General features: G+C 50.2%; 1 protein-coding gene across 1 annotated transcript in view; it reads left to right on the top strand.

The window, feature by feature from the left end:
* LOC104508770 (CUB and sushi domain-containing protein 2-like) overlaps positions 1-17,016 on the top strand; it is a gene marked incomplete at both ends in the record, with an annotated part of 109,587 nt that overhangs the window by 38,566 nt on the left and 54,005 nt on the right. The window contains 5 exon segments of the mRNA XM_010150497.1: positions 9,844-10,170; positions 12,351-12,545; positions 15,050-15,188; positions 15,588-15,775; positions 16,713-16,901. Of these exon segments, the coding sequence (XP_010148799.1) occupies positions 9,844-10,170; positions 12,351-12,545; positions 15,050-15,188; positions 15,588-15,775; positions 16,713-16,901 (1,038 nt within the window).

Here is a 17,016-nt window from a genome sequence, read left to right on the forward strand (position 1 = left end):
GGGATCATAGTAGTGTAGAAAGGAGACTTTCCAGTACAGTAGGATTATTTCTGTAGATGGATACGGAACAGAGGCAACACGAGGTAGTGGGAGAAGTATTTCACAGCTCTCTCTACACCTTTACTCCCCTGCTTTTATTCCAAACAGCATCATATTAGCGTGCACGAATCAGGAGAGGTTACATGACGAACTGTGTAACCTGGCATGAAATCTGTGGGGGGATTAGTAACAACTCTGTGTAAATGTTGGGAGACCATTCAGTGTGTTGGGCGTGAGGTGGGAAAATAAGGTAACCTGTTTTATATGCTGCTAGTTGGAATGTGCAAACAGTTCGGTGCTGCTGGTTCTGGCCGCAGACGCGTGACGAATGCAGAAGGAGATTAAGCCGCGCGCCGTGGTGCATCCTGCTGTCCCGAGCAAGTGACTTGCGAGCAGATAGAATTTATTGTGGAGAGCTCGTTTCCTGGAGCTTCGATGACAAAGCAACGCAAACCATTTAAGTAATGCATCTGCTTATTGCAACAGGTGCTTAATTCGTGACTGTCTGTGCCTCCATGATAACAGACCTTCCATCTTCATCCTCTTTGTCGACATTGTGTCCCTTAACCAGCCAGGGTGAGCACATGGGGCACCGGAGAAGCTCTGCGAGGCTTCTTGGTGCACGTGTTCTGCAAACCCCTGGCTAGGCAAGGTCCCCCTGGCCTTGCTGTGTCTGTTCAGACTGTGTCTGCTGCTCTGAGATACCTGAAACAGCTACACTGGCCCCTGGGAACCTGTCGTGCTGTCGCTGGACGGGGTAGCACGGTCACCCCGCTGTCTGTGCTCTGAGCTCGGTGTCTGCTGCTGTGCAATGTGGTGTCTGGGTGTCACTCATGGCTGGGTACTGGCATCTCTCTCCTTTTTCTGCAGCACCTTGTAGCGCTCAGATCAGCTTCGTAGTTACCGTTGTTTGCTCTGACACTTACATTTCCAGGGTTGCAGGACTGTGATACTTGTCAGAACCTAAGGCAATTCTCATAACCCGGGGTAACCCAAGCCCGTGCTTTTGTACAGAGCTCTGTTCAGCTTTCTTGAAGTCTTGAAGGACAGCAAAATGGGCTCAGGAGATGTCACACGGATAAATGTTACCTAAGGAGAACCATTGTGCTACTTAAATGAAGTTTGTGCTCTGATGGTAGGAACTCATAGGGGATATAATATTCCAGCTGAAGTCTACAGTTACCTGTGGCTGAGGAGATGATTAAGCTTATGAATGGGGAGCCAGCCCATAATTACAGCTATAACGGGAAGATGGTGAGTTGCTCCGTTACTGCGGTGAGAACGATGATGGAAGTCTGGATAGACGTAGTCGGGGAGCAGGGCCTTTCAGTAGGGCCATAACTTTCAGATACACGGTTGGAATTACTGCTTAAGCATACTCACGTATAGTAGGGAACGGCTCATTATCTGAATTTTATGTGAGCTGTTGCAGTGGAAGGCCCTGCTACAGAACGTTTTCGATGACCACAATTTGTTTCCCAAGGTTTATGTTTCCTTGCTAAGGAGAGGAAGAGCCAACATCCCCTCCGCAGGGGGCTGGTGCTCTCAGGGAGCTTCAGCAGCCCTTCAGTAAGTCTGACAAGGTTCTTGGCTATTCCTCTCCAGCAGCTCCTCTTCCCTTCCCTCCTCCTCCTGCCTGCAGCCCTGTCCCTGGGAGCGGGTGACCTGCAACTCCCGAGTTCCCATTCCTGCACCTTCAGCTGAATGGTTGACCTGCGCCAAGCAGTGCCGTGATCGATTAGGGCCTAAACCGTCGTGAGCGCTACGTCTCCTTGTAACCATCCCACTGACTAAGTGTAAAGTTTTGCCTTGTTTCACCATCCTCTTCCTGCGGCTCTGGGAGAGTCACTTCTGAAAATGACCTGTGTCCTGATACAAGTTTAGTTTGTTGACCTCAGACTTGCAAACTTCAGGTTTTGTGGACCCGTCCCGTGTTGTAAAGGTGAAGAAACCCGAGTGAAGTCAAACCGTAGGAACATCCCGATCGCGATGCGTCGAGCAGGCCGGGGGGCGGAGGTTTCTCCGCTGGGCTGAGGGGTGTTTGCTTGGCGTCGCTCGGCTGCAGCTCTGCAAAGGCACACGTGTGTATGGGGGTGGGGTGCGAATGGAGGGGCTGTCGTTTGGGGGGTGCTGTGTCAGAGTGCTCCTGGACTCCTCCAGACACTTCACATCCATTGGTCAGCTGGAGCCACTGTGTGGAAAATGAACTCTTTCCTGACTAAAACCAGCACAAGTCATCGTGGGGGTCTTGGTGTGGCTCTGGTCTTGCTTTAGGATCTCCACTAGTTTCCAGTGACCCTTTCTGCTGTCTTAACGTAACCTGATTTGATTACAGACCTGCTTAGAGCAGTAGTCATGACGATACTCCTCCAGACAGAGCAGAAGGCACTTCCCAAAGCGTTTCCAATTGAAATGATGTGAAATCGCGTGTTTTCTGTGCTGGTTTTGGGAGCAGATGTTACCCTTCCTTCTCTTCCCCTTCACTTGGAAACCTCAGCCCGTTTCTCCTCGCCGATTTGCTCAGGGTTGCTGTAGCACACAGGAGCATACGGAAGCTGCAGCGCCGTGCCCGCCGGCGCCGGAGATCTGCGCTGTCTCCTGGAAACGGTGCGTTGGCTCTCGCAGAGCAGACTGAGCACAGCGAAATCCTTCGCCTTGCTGGGAGTTGCCTTTGAGGTGGCTCCATTGGGAGGTCATCACAGCCCAGGGTCCCCCGTCCTTCCACGCACTGACGCGTTTGTCCCCAGTGGAGGCACTACGATTTTGTGTGTTTTTCCAGTCTTTTAAACCTCTGATTTTCCTTAATAGTATAAAATCTCTTTTTCTCCTTCGTGGTAATGACTCCTTTTTTTTTTGTTGATTCCATGGAAAAAATGCTGAACTCTCTACACTCCTGTTTGTAAAGATTGCAGATTTCGGTTTGGAGCTGCGTGGCCAGGCTTTTGTGTGCAGTCTGGTACAAACAGTCAGGACTAGGAGCTGGAAATCCAAAGTGGAACAGATGTTTTCCCAGCAATGTACTGAACAGAACCCTGCCATTTCGTATCACTGGACAAGGTGTTCACTTAGCTCGAAATGAAACTGTCAGTTGGTCATTATCTCCCTCTCTCCTTCCCTCTCTCCTTCCTCCCAGTTGCTTTTAGTGGATTTTGGAAGAAGTGTCAGGATTCCATTATTTTTTATTTCCAAGCTGTTTTGCCATGGGGATGGGTGTGTATGTGTATTTTTGGTTGACGCTTTTAGGAAGCACCCTGATAGGATTTTCCTGATACACTGGCAGAGAGACACTAATCCTCTCTGCCAGACAAGTGGGAAAAGAACTGGTGGCTGACCTTCACCTACCAAAACACGTCAGCTCCCACCTCTGTGAAGCAGCCGGCCGCATCCTGGGTTTGTGCAGCCGCACAAGGAACAGGCTCTTCCCTGCTGTGGCCACTTCCAGGGCTTGGATGGCTCCTGCCCTTGTGCAACAGAGGTGTGTCCTTCAGAACCCATGGACACCTTCTGCTCGCCCGTGCTCTGAGCTGGGTTCAGAGCAGCAAATCGGTGGCGGAATGCTCCTTATCTTCAGCCTGTTCCCCTGAGCCGCTGAGATCCAGCCTTTCTCTGGCAGTAAGGGAAGCAAATTAAATGAAGGCAGGATTACCATGATCTCTGTATACGTGTGGGATTTGTAGCTTTTGTTAACAACCTTGTTTCACGGTTGCAGCCATGTAAGACCGTTCCCTTCTTAATTTTAAGCAGGGCACTTTCCCTCAAAGCCCTTGTTCTGCACTGCAGCCCCAGGTTAGCAGAGCACTGAGATTTAAATGTTTGCTTAAGCAGACATACATGCTCAAGTGCTGGGCTGAGCAACCTTCTTAATTGCTTAGTGACTTGTGTTCTAATTGTCCCCCACCAACTCCACGGGCATTTTTTTATCTTGGTGTAATTCATATGAAAATTTTCCATTTTCCTAATTTTTTTTACAAAGGGGGCTGCTTATCCAGCCCCTTCTGCTCCTCCTGGAGAGTTGTCTTAGGTAACCTGCCCCCCTTCCAGCGTGCCGCTGGTCACTCCAGTTGCCAAGTTTCTCTTGGTGCGGGCATCTAAGGAAAGCTGCGGGTCCACCTGGGTCAAACCAGAGCCTGTCGTGTTCTCAGCGTGATGTCTCACTGAGTTCTTCCCAGCAGTCATAGAGCCAGAGGAGTGATTCTCCTGCTGTGAGCTGCTGCTCCGCGTGTTCTCTTGGCTCCCGACGCTGCGAGGGGCTCGGGGTGCAGCAAGAAGGCTGCAGTGCCAAGGCCGGAGGGTGCGAGAGGAGGTGGGGGTGTCTGGCAGATGTGGCCGGCTCTCGCACCCTGGGCAGGGATACTCCTGCTGCAGAGGGAGCCTGCACGTGGGGAGGGCTGGGGGGACACTTCACAGCGGCGTGGGGCCGCGTTGCGGTGCTCGCAGCTCAGCAGAGGCGCTCCCGGCGCCGGGCGGGCGGATGTGGTTTATTGGGCTGTCTCCATGCTTGTTAGGTTACTGATTGAATCAGTGGAACCGATACCCTGATGGGGTTCATGCTGCTATAAACCAGCTGTCCTGTGCCAAGGCAGCTGTCCCTATTCCTGACAGCAACTGCTCGGCTGATGGGTTGCTTCTCTCCACGTGGGTCTGAATCTGAAATGACATGGGTTTTATCAGGCAGGGGGTCACCTCTGTCCCCGTCCTCTTTCTCCGTATCCAGAAAACAGGAATGGGGTGTGCGTTGTGTTGCCATCCTCAGCCTGGTCTGCAGAGAAATTCCCTTGCGCCCGTGTTGCTTTAACGCTTTACATGCGAGGTTGGTGTCAGTGGGGTATTTCCAGTTTGCAGGTGGAGCCTATGTGTGCAAGTTTATCTCGAAGGCTCTTTCTCTTCCTCCCCACGAGCAGAGCTTCACGTGTGGCCGAACCTGCCCGCACACCCTCTGCTGCCCTTCAGCCACCATCACCGCAGTTGCGGTTCCAGGCTTCGGGGCTGCTCTCCCCTTTCTGGCCATACAGCAGTCATCCTTCACGCACTCGGTGTGCCGAGACCATGGGGCTGCGTGGGGGGAGAGTCAAGGCCCATGAGCAGCTTCCAGCCTGCAGAAGACGGAGGTGTTGCAGCGGTTGGCAGACAGCTCTGAGCGCTGCGGCAGAGGGAGGATGCTCTGGTAAACCGCGAAGGAGGGAAACACAAAGGTACATAGCAAGAGCGCTAGACTGATTTGGGGTTTTTGCCAAAAACTGACAAGTAAAATTCCGCTGTCTTGTGGACACAGCCACCGATTCCCAAGGGAGACTGCAGGGAGGGGGAGAGCTCCCGTTCAGATAAACAGGGCCACGCAGGGAAGGATCTTGTCTGTGTTCAGAAGCCTTGGAGCATCTCCTGAATAACAGATGGCTGCAGAAACCCTGGAAGACAAGCGGCCCAACACTGTCCTAGTGAGGATCAGCATCTTTTAGTAAGTTCAAGAAACATAGGATTCCTGGTAACCCAGTCACTGTTCCTGTTGTGAGTGGGTGGGAATGAAACCTGCTTGGATAGTTTAGCACACACACGGCAGCTCCTGTACAGTCTAAGTTCACTGATGAGATTTTCCTCGAGATTTGGTACCCAAACCCTGGCTATTTTTCATTATTCTTAACACCCCTGTTAGCCGCGTGCCGGCGTGACAGCTGCTCTGTCAGAGCAAGCTGAGGAGTTGGTTGCTCTGAAACGGAAAAAAGTTCTCCCGGTTAATATTTGCTCCAGACTCCTTTCCCTTCCCTCCCACTTGCCCTGCTGGTGCCTCAGGCATTTCAGAAGGAAAACGCATTGTGATGCAGATGTGTTTATTGAAACAGCAGATATGGAAAGAGGAAAATAGGAAATGTAAAGCACTTTGCTTCGCAGCTTGAGCAGTGCTCTGAGCTTCCAGCTCTGCTAGCTATTTGGGGCATATGCTTCCCCGAGTGAGGCATGCCGGTTATTAACCAGCCTCCTGCTGAGGTCCTATTTTTCCAGTCCATCACCAAGCTATGCCTAGAGGAGGGATCTTTTTAAAAGGAAAAGTAAGGCAGAAAATCCGTTACTGTCTTCAAGCTGTCTCCCAATGGTCAGAGTCTGTGGGAATGATACCCAGAAGCTGAGAGAGAAGTCAGGATTTTGTATTGTTTCCATGGAGACTGAAATGATTACAGTGATTCGCTGCTTGGTTTTCAGCCCCTGAACCTGGTGCCTTTCCCATTCCCGTGCATCCCCGGGACCAGCCCTGGATTCAGGATGCAGGATGGGCAGAGATGGGGTGTGTGGGGCGAGCGGGCATGCCTCGCAGGAGGAGAGGGGCTGTCTGCGAGGAGGCAGGATCCTCTGAAGGCAGAAGGAAGGGGAAGCCAGTTGTGCTTAGGCTGCCCAGACAAAACAGAAGCTGCTCCTGGCTGAAGGCACAGAAGTGAGCAGCTTGTGCTGGTGAAAAACTGTCGGATGCCTCCGAGTTCAGCTCAGCCGTGAGCATCTCTCGCTGGGACCGTGGGGCAGTGCCCTCATGCCACAGCCATGCTTCCCACTCGGCTCTCTAGGGCAAGGAGCAGTGAGCTGTTTCCTCGCTGTTTTACCGATCTAAGTGAGGGCAGAGTCTTGGTAATGTTGGTGGCGACTTGAATAAATGCCTTGTGCTCGCTCAGCAGTGACGTGGGTCTCGCTGGCTTTGGTAGGTGCTCGGTTTCTGCTGAGTTTTGCAGTGGTTTATTGTGCTTTGTTTAATAAAGGGGTTTTTCATACTGCTTTTGCGGTACTTGATCGGTAATTATCGACAGAGAGCAGTACAGGCTTATCAGTTCGGACCTACGCTACGCACGTAATGAAATGTCCTCAGGTAACGATGATAATAAATATTAATTTCATCTCTCGGCTCCAGGCCTCGGTCCGGGATACTCCTGGCTCAGTGATCCTGACGGGCAGGCTGCAGGCAGCGGGGCCGACCTCTGTCTGTCGTGTTGCCGTGACTGCTCGCGTCTCGGGGGCACGTTGTTCCTGGCTGTCTCGGATGCACAAACCGGTGTCAGACAGGTAGCACTCAGCTGTCTCCCACCTTTCTTGGGTGCCGTCATCCTCGTTCTGATAGCACGTTTCACTGTGACATATTGTTAAACAGCTGCTGCTTTTATCCGAGTGCCCAGCAAAGCGTTTCTGAGCAGGCAGAGAGGCTGACGTGGATCCCAGCGCCAGCTCTGTCCAGTGCAGCCCCAGATGAAAAACCCCCTTTTAGGCTGGAGAAATACCTCTCCCGCTTAAAAAGATAAAATCTCCGTATCACAGACACCGTGATCTTGTTAACCCTCTGGGTCTGTTGTTGCTTCCTGGGCTGGACTGGGACCCTCTGGGAGGCAAAGCCAAGCTCCCCACTGCGCTGGGGAGAGCTCCAGTCTCCGTGCCCGGGCATGGCCATGGGATGTGGATGGGGGAGATGGTGGCCTTGGTCCTGCAGCCTGCACTTTGGCAAGCTCCTCCGCTCGCTACTTTATGGAAAATCAGAGTTGCCTTTTAATTCCCTGCAGTGGAGACTTTTGGGGTTTTTTTTTTATCTGTTACTTCTTAATCTGTCACTTTGTTTTATCTAGCAAAGGTTAATTTTATACTCTTCCCTCACTCTGCTTTTCTGTGTTTTGTCAGCAAGTTTTCTGTTGTCACCCGCAACGAGGCAGCAGTAGCTGCGCTGGCAGCTGTACCTCTGCTGCTGGCCGTGTGGTGTTGTAGCTCCTCTGTGAATGCTAATTTACCGCTTTGGATTTAAAAATTTATGGGAGATACCTCGCTCCTGTGCGGGGTTCCTACCGCTCAGATGTTTCTGCGTGCGAATGCGTTTATTTTCAATGACTATTCCTAGGCAGATTGTTCCAAGCTTACGCTGACAGGCTGGCAGCTGTACCTCTGCTGCTGGCCGTGTGGTGTTGTAGCTCCTCTGTGAATGCTAATTTACCGCTTTGGATTTAAAAATTTATGGGAGATACCTCGCTCCTGTGCGGGGTTCCTACCGCTCAGATGTTTCTGCGTGCGAATGCGTTTATTTTCAATGACTATTCCTAGGCAGATTGTTCCAAGCTTACGCTGACAGAATTATTTGATAGCATCCCTTGATATTTCAGCATCTAGGAAAGAGACAGAATTCTGAGGATATTTTGCCGTTTGTTTTCTCTTTAATCTGGTCTCTTTGTTGCTGAGAGCAGGAAATAGATTGTGTAGCTGTTAGCCTTGATAACGTCGTGGTAATGTCCATCTTATTTGATCTGAAAGCATTGAAGGAAGACAGAGGGGAAATAACCAAGGGAGGGTGAGCACTGAACCAAATAGTTGTGTAAATGCCAGACTGAACCCAGTTTCATCCTCTGCGCGACGTCCTTTTGCCAGGAATTGGCGAGATGAGTGTTCCAAGTAATGGATTTTACCAAGGGTGATGGTGGGGAGGAAGATGAGTAAAGCATACATACATAGAATCTCAAAAACATTGAGGAGGTACCACTTAAAAAGGCAGCCTTCCTTTTTCAAATTAACGGACCTTGTCAGTTGAAATACAGTATATATTGAAAACCCTCGAGAGCTAAAGACTCTTCATATGCACTCTTCCCCTCAACTTCATTTTGAGACTGATTTTAACTGTTTTCATGGGAATGGCACTGTTAATTTGATGCCGCTTTTTGGTAAAATGTCAGCCCAGCAGAAGTCAGTGATTTATTTGTAATGGGAAGGGGAGCTGCGCCTGCACCAGGGCTGCAGATTCCGATTGGCCCGCCCTTGCTTGGAGTGGTCCCGAGTCCCTGGCACTTGGGGGGAGTTTGGGAAGGTTCTTGGGCTGTTCCTTGCCCAGTGCAGCAAAGTCACTACCAAAAGCAAACAGCAGCTCTGTTGTGCAGCGCTCAGCCGGCTCAGGAGTGAAGAGCTGCCCCAGGAGCTCGACAGAGGCACATGGACTCGGCTCCTTCTCGAAGGAGGTGACGGTTTATTGCTGTATCTTACAAACATTTAACGCAGGAGGGGGATAGTCTGAACACACGGAGCTTGTCTAAACGCAGCGGCACCTCCCGGCGCAGCTCATCAGTGCAGGAGTGTGGGTCAGAATTGCATTTAGCAAACAGAAAGGTGACCTGAAAGTGCAGATTTTTAAGCAAACCCTGAAAAGCCTGCACTGCTCTGCAGTTTACCCAGCCCTCCAGGCGAAGAAGCCTGGGTAGGGGTAGCAGCAGAGGAGCCTGGAGGTGTGACGGTGGAGTTGATGCCTTCCCTCGGGTGTTCTGTAGGTTGTGCTGAGTCGGAGCCGCTGAGGATGACTTTGCTGCGAGGTGTAGCTCGTTTAATGCTCGCTTTATTGCGCGCTAGCTGTAGGCACGCATTCGATCCTTGTGTAGGCTTTCTGTCAGGGTTATGCAGGAGAATGCACCTGCAAAATACCAAATCCCCACCTGGCTGAGTGACGTTTCCTTCCCGCAGTAAAAGAAGCCCGTGCTCCGCTGTGCGTGGCACGGAGCCCGCGCAAATGCAAGGAAGCGCGCTATGGAAAAACGGGGCAGCCCTGCGCTAGGCTGGGAAATTGCAAATCAGCCAAAAGCAGGGCTTGGAGACTGCTTTGAGGACATCCTTCCCCATGCAAATAAATCACTGACATGTAGCAGTGAATGGAGCACTGAGCCCTTCCTTTCTTTAATCGTCCCTGAGAAGCAAAGCAGTTGGGAATTTGCAGGAATCACCCAGCTCGAGGGATAAGGGGGAGGGGGAAACATGACAGAGCAGCTTGTAGGAGCCCCATGCTGCATGATTGATGGTGATTTCTTATTGCAGTTTCCTGCTTTTTCAACTTCACCACCCCATCTGGGATTGTGCTGTCACCAAATTACCCAGAAGAATACGGAAGCAGCTTGCACTGTGTTTGGTTAATTATAGCTAAACCCGAGAGTCGAATTCACTTGGCTTTCAATGATTTTGATGTGGAGCCTCAGTTTGATTTCCTAGCCGTGAAGGATGGTGGGACAGCTGAATCTCCGGTGCTGGGGACCTTCTCAGGAAACCAGATCCCCTCCTCTCTGACCAGCAGCGGTCACGTAGCCAGGCTGGAGTTCCAGACTGACCACTCCATGGAGAAGAGAGGCTTCAACATCACCTTCACCAGTAAGTGCCTAATCCTTCCTTCAGGTTTTCATTTCAAGCTCTAAATTCTTGTCGGAGACTAACAGGCAAGAGAGTTTGATGTCACTGAAACCACTGCAAATCTAGAGTAAGTCTGAAAATTGGGGATTACTTCAGAATTGCAGTTGGTTAATTGAGGACTGGGGTCAAGCTTGGATCTGATTCACAAGTTCTTTCCCACTGTGAAGCTTAAGCATTGTACAGTGGGGAAAGAAACAGTTTGGCCATGGATTATCTGTCCATGGAGAAGCCAGGGTATGGCTTCCCGCAGCAGCTTGCTGTGTGAGGTGTGCTTTCTGCTCCCTGCGGTGAGCCGGTGCTTTGTGGACAGCTTGGTCGGGAAGAGCCATTGCATCTCAGATGGTTGTGTTCATCAGTCAATGCTGTCAGCGTTTGCTGACAGCTGAAAGCATGCAAGACTCTGAAGGTAAAGGAAAACATGTGGCAGTGTCTTACAATACAGAGCGTCAAAACATCCGCAGATGTTTTTGGCTTCACGTAAGTCCAGTCCTCAAATCTCAAATGAATGCTGTGGTAATTTTATCCTCATATTGTCCTGTCATTTTCTAAAGAGCGTTATTAAACCTATTCAGCAGAACTGATAAATGACTTTGTTATAGCAGCCTTTAGTGGCACGGCTAAATTAATAGCCTTGCTAGCTATGATTGCAAGTCCTCTATTAAAAACAACCCAAAAACCAAACCCAGTAAAACCCCAGAGGTCTTAAGAAATCATCTGCCACTCTGCCTCAGGCTGAAGGCTCATGAGGTGAAGTAGCATGTGTATGTTGGTACCGCCAGGACCGAGCCCCAGACCCTGCACGTAGGGAGACCCCTCATCCAGGAACACTGGTGTGCCCCCAGTACCATCTCCCATATGTTTCGTACCTGTGCTGGGAGTTGTGGCTGCCCTGTACGAAGTTGTTGTGAAGCCAAATATTTCACTGATGTAAACGGCTCTTTAATACTCCTGAGTTGATCTGTTCTGACTCCTTGCACCTCCGAAAGGGAGCGCGAGTCCTCCTCAGGCACCTTGCCGTCTTTCCCTCGGTTCAGGTATGAGAGAGGAGACAACATCTTGCTGCAAGGGACAGGTACAGGAGCAGAAGGAACAGATTCAGCCCGTGTTTTCCCCTTTAGTGCTGTGTATTACAAGGTATTGTACGAGTAACGATGCTCTGCAGGAAATCCAGAGCTCATCTGGGTTTGGTCAACTGCATCAAAGATACTAAAAGCTTCTGTGTGTCATTAATCTAGGGGCTTTAATCTTTCATATGCTGCTCATCTCTGAAGACCACCTCCCAGCACAGAAAGTTACAGTACATAATTATGCACTTAATGGGGAATTAAGGCTCTAGACTTCCTTTCTGATTGGTTGGTCGGCCCAGTTTTTAATGGCTGGAAAAGGACCAGCCTTCAAACAGGGCCGTGTGTCTGTGCAATTCCAACTTTGCAACACCTAGAAAGGGGATTGCTGGGCATCCTTCACTTTATCCCAGTAGTGGTGACGAGCAAGGCCGGGGACTGTGGGGCAATCAATCACAGAGCATGCTGAGAGGACCCTTCCTTTAACCACAGGGCCTTAAAGCTTTCCTTTTTACTCATTAATGGCTAACTTGTGTCCCCCCACGCAGATGTGTGCCCTGCCATATGTTTAGTTTTTCAAACTCTTTCTCTGTTTTGAGTACTTGTGTATTTTCATATGTGAAAGGTAATGTGGTCTGCAGGGTCTTTTCTGGCGCCTGTATCTCAGCACCTCTTGGATGCAAGTGGTTTTAGCCTCATCCTTCTCTGAGGCTGCAGATGGATGCTTGCAGGAGAGACAGAGGATGGAAGAATTTAGGCCACCTCAGCTGGATGAGGAGCTGTGCGGCGGGAACACGTGCTGGGGTGTCGTAGCAGTTGAGGGGAGAGGCAGTGACGTGGTGTCTGCCCCAGGCTGGTCTGCACAGATCACAGGAGCTCTACTGGGGGGATAGTGGGCCAGATTCACATCCCTGCTGTTTGGTCTTCACTGTGAGGAAGGTCCAGGGGAAGACCACGTGCTGTTGTCCCAGTAGGAAAGAGGTGTTTAATTCCTAAGTTTACGGTCCAGCTGACTTAGTTCTGAGCTGGGCAGGGCTGGGGAAGCAGCGGCTCACTGCTCTCAGCTCTTTCCCGCAGCGTTCAGGCACAACGAATGCCCTGACCCCGGTGTGCCAGTGAACGGGAAGCGGTTCGGTGACAGCCTCCAGCTTGGCAGCTCCGTGTCCTTCCTGTGCGATGACGGCTTCATTAGGACCCACGGCGCAGAAACCATCACCTGCATCTTGAAGGAAGGGAACGTGGTCTGGAACAATGCAGTGCTCAGATGTGAAGGTAAGTTCTGTCACCTTTTCCTACTCGTCTGTACATGCACTCTGGAGGGACAACAATCCCCTCGTGTTTGCAGCCTTCTGGGGGAAAAGGGGATAGTTCTGTCTGTGAATATCCCGGTCACATAACCCATAGCAAAGGTATACAGTGCTGACCCTGTGGGAGGCCTTTTGCCATCAGGTAGGCAGAGGCATTTGTTGCTGAGAGCTGAAGGATTATTGGACTTCACATCTAACCCTCCACTTCCCAGTTACGGCCAGGATTTCACACGGTGCTGGAAGGTGTTGTCTGCACAGGGTTTGCTTAGGGCAAAGTGCCAGTCCAGTAGCCACAGGCACTGGTCTCTTTCTCATTTTTTGTGAAATGAACAATGGGTGTTATTTTTATTAGCTCAGTTCTGGTTGCAACAGCTTTTTCTAATAACAGTAATAAAAGGTGTTGATTTGCTGATGACTAAAATCTTCCCTGCTACTCGTCACGAAGGGAATTAACAGGGAATGGAAGTTACGTGGCGGTATTTTTTTCTGTCCTGATTTTCTATACTTGTAAGCCATAAAATATTTATATAATGAGCGCAGGAAAAGGTACAGATCTTTACTGTGAAAAGGGAACTCACTGCTGCAAACTCGTGCGCACACGCGTGCCTTCGGCGTCTCCGTGTGGTGCGTCGGTCCTGTCTGATGGTCTTTGGCAGTCGAGAGCCAGGAACTTTGTGTTTCCATCTCTTTGCCACAACAGCTATGATAGCCAACCTTGAAATGAGGGAGTTAAAGGCTTTAATACAGATTTCAAAGCTTTTTCCTAGTCCTTTAAAGCTTCTCCTGTGGAAGAGAGAAGTGAAGAAAGAGCTCGTTAGAAGTGAAAAGTATTCCTCAGCCCTCTGTTCTCAGAGAATTGGTGCCCTGCGCTGGTATAACAGCAATTTGAATAACAAGTGCTGTGCTATTGAGAAATAGTACTGTAATATTGAGAAATAATTTCAGTAATTGGTCATGCATTGTTCAAGTGGATGAGCAGCAGCAATCACACAATCTAGGCCATTGTCTTTCAGATTGAAAGAGAAAGGTATCAGTTGAGTTCAATAACTTCTATGTAATAAGAAGCTGCACTTTTTTATATTCTTGTGTAATTTTTCTTTTGCAAGCAGCTGACAATAAAATGTCTATAGGTTTGATTCCAGTTTCCATTACTTTCATGACCCTTTATGTATCTGTAAGTGTAGGGGAGGAAGGTACATTGACTACTACACTTGTAATCAACTTTTATCTTCAGAAGCCTTGATAACCTTTTGCCATTAACTTGTGCTTTTTTACTCTTTGATCACCATGGTGATTTCTTTGACTCACCCTTCAGTATGCACTCGGTTACATGTACAGTTTAATTAGCCTTTTCAAACAAGGAGGAAGCATATAGATCTAAAGTACTGTTTAGCATTTGCAAAAATTAATGGGAAAGAAAGAGACCTAAAAGAAGAGTTGAAAGATGGATTGAAGTCCTGACAGGAAATTATGTAGCTCTGGGGCAGAAAGGAGCCTCTTCTTCAAAGATAATTGGTTAGGATCCAGTTGAGATCAGTTGACTTTCATCTGGCTTCCTTCAGAACAGCAGAGAAGGTCTTAGGCCCAGACTTCCATAGGTGTTGAAGGTCGTGTCCCGGATGACACCTCGCAGCCCTGGTGCGAAGCTCGCACCACGGTTGGCTCTGGGTAGATGCTTCAGCTCTGGTGGAGCAGGTTCCCTTGGCCCATGGGGCTCAGCTGTGGGTGAGTGCCGTGGGGTGACAGGCTTGGCCTGCCCCAGGGAGCTGCCGAAGGCTGTGACAGTGACATGGACACGCTGCCGTGCCAGACATGTGTGACCGGCACCAGTGACGTGACGAAACACTTGGAGGGAGAATCCTGCGGAGTGCTGAGCAGGGGGAACACAAACCCACAGGAACTTGTCCATCCCATTCGTGTTTTTTAGAGGACAATACATTGCTGTTATTTAGAGCTATAGGATTTTGTACCTCTGCTCCGTCAGATCCAGTGTCCTTTCTCCAGGAAAGAGAATAATTTGCCTTCAGCTTCTGCCAATGGCACAAGGGACCACGGTGTGGAATAAATGCCATAGTCTTGTGATGTCCCTGGTGGAAGAAAAGACATGACTCAATTATCACAGATATGAAAGATTTTCTGGCACCTGCAGCTACTAAAATGCAAACTGACCTTGCAGTTTTCTCTGGTTTTATATCTGATTATTATTACTATACCCGGTCCCCTTAGAGCCACTGCACAATTTCAGGCTACTGACTCCCACAGATGCAGTAGCAGGCTGCTACATCTTCAGTTTAAGCTAAAAAGGCAGTTTCTTAGCTAGTGTTGTTATTTCACTATTTTTAACACACAAGAAACAACAGTGCATGAAAGCTATTGCACGACAGGGCAGTGCTGCCCGGCAGGGAGGGATATGTCCGACTGCTTCTGTGATGCTCCTCACCTGAATCGTGTCGTTTTCCTTGTCCCCAGCGCCATGTGGGGGCCACCTGACATCACCCAGCGGAACCATCCTGTCCCCGGGCTGGCCTGGCTTCTACAAGGACTCCCTGAGCTGCGCGTGGGTCATCGAGGCCCAGCCGGGCTACCCCATCAAGATCACGTTTGACAGGTGCTCACCACGGGCTTCTCTAAGGTTCTCTTGGCCACGTTTTTCAGGCGGTTCCAGCAGCGTGGATTTGTAGCCACCCCCGAGGAAAAGGGAACCAAACTGCTCGGCATTGTGTTTGGCAGTGAGGTTCTCTCTTTCTCTCTCTCTTTTAATTTATTAACTCTGGAAAGAGGTTAAAATTCCCCTAAAATTCAAGTAGTAAAGGTGGAAAATGGTGATTTTTCCCTTTTTGTTTTGACTGACTTCTGCTAATTTGCAGTGCTGGTTTAGACACACATAGGACAGGTTTTCAGCCACGGCCTGTGCTGCTCTCTGCTCATTAGAGCACGTTCCGGACGGCAGTAAAGAGAGAGTTAGCCATGCGTGTTTTTCACAGGCGTGTTCTTGTGTCCCTTTCAGATTTAAGACAGAGGTGAATTACGACACTCTGGAAGTGCGAGACGGCCGGTCCTATTCCTCCCCGTTGATAGGTGTCTATGATGGGACTCAAGTGCCCCAGTTCCTCATCAGCACCAGCAACTACCTCTACCTCCTCTTCACCACTGACAAAAGCCACTCTGACATAGGCTTTCAGATCCGATACGAAAGTAAGTGCAACTTCCTGGTGTAATTACATGCTCTCTGGTAGCGCGGCAGGCTCAGTCAGAGGCATTAGGACTTGCTTCTCCCCTTTGCCAGCCCGGCAGCCCTGGGAGAATGTGAGGCTGCTGCAAGTGAAGTAGCAGTTTCTGCTTTTCCTGATTGTTTAGAGGTTTTTATCTTTATTTTAGCATCTACAGAAAATTACTGATGTTGGAAGGAGGCAAGAGTTGAGTTCATAGAATCACAGAATGGTTTGGGTTGGAAGGGACCTTACAGACCATCTAGTTCCAACCCCCCTGCCATGGGCAGGGACACCTTCCACTAGACCAGGTTGCTCAAAGCCACATCCAACCTGGCCTTGAAGACATCCAGGGATGGGGCATCCACAGCTCCTGGGCAACCTGTCCCAGTGCCTCACCACCCTCTCTGGGAAGAATTTCTTCCTGACATCTAATCTAAACCTCCCTGATTTCAATTTGTACCCGTTACCCCTTGTCCTATCACTACAGGCTCTTGTCAAAAGTCCTCTCCCAGCACCCTTGTAGCCCCTTCAGATACTGGAAAGCTGCAATGAGGTCTCCTCGGAGCCTCCTCTTCTCCAGGCTGAACAAGCCCAATTCTTGCAGCCTTTCATCATAGGAGAGGTGCTCCAGCCCTCTGAGCATCTTCGTGGCCTCCTCTGGACTCGCTCCAAGTGGTCAATATCCTTCTGATATTGAGGGCTCCACAGCTGGACGCAGCACTCCAGGTGGGGTCTCTCTCCAGTTCCTCTGTCCCTTCCATCCTCTTCCTTAGGGGGTAATCAGTAGGACTTTAAATGAACTCAGAGGACTGTTGAAGGAGCTCAGAGGAGTTGAACTTCCCCCCAGGCTAATCCCCGTGCCTTGCAGCCCACTCTGCAGCCTGCGAGTGGTCTGACACGGGTGGGTTTGTTTGCCGCAGCTGTGAAGCTCCAGTCAGACCACTGCTTGGATCCGGGGATCCCGGTGAACGGCCAGCGCCACGGGAATGATTTCTACGTGGGAGCACTGGTGACGTTCAGCTGCGATTCAGGCTACACCCTGAGTGACAGCGAAGCCCTGGAGTGTGAGCCGAACTTCCAGTGGAGCCGGCCGCTGCCCAGCTGTGAGGGTAGGGAGTGCGGGAGGTAACACCTGCAGATCCCCTGTTGTAAAGCCCCCAGTGGCGTTTGATCTGTGTGTTTCGTTTGGTTTTGATGGGCTGGGCTTTGTTTTGGCATTTGGAA

Source organism: Eurypyga helias, unplaced genomic scaffold (genome assembly GCF_000690775.1).
Source record: "Eurypyga helias isolate BGI_N326 unplaced genomic scaffold, ASM69077v1 scaffold644, whole genome shotgun sequence".
Classification (NCBI taxonomy): Eukaryota; Metazoa; Chordata; class Aves; order Eurypygiformes; family Eurypygidae; genus Eurypyga; species Eurypyga helias.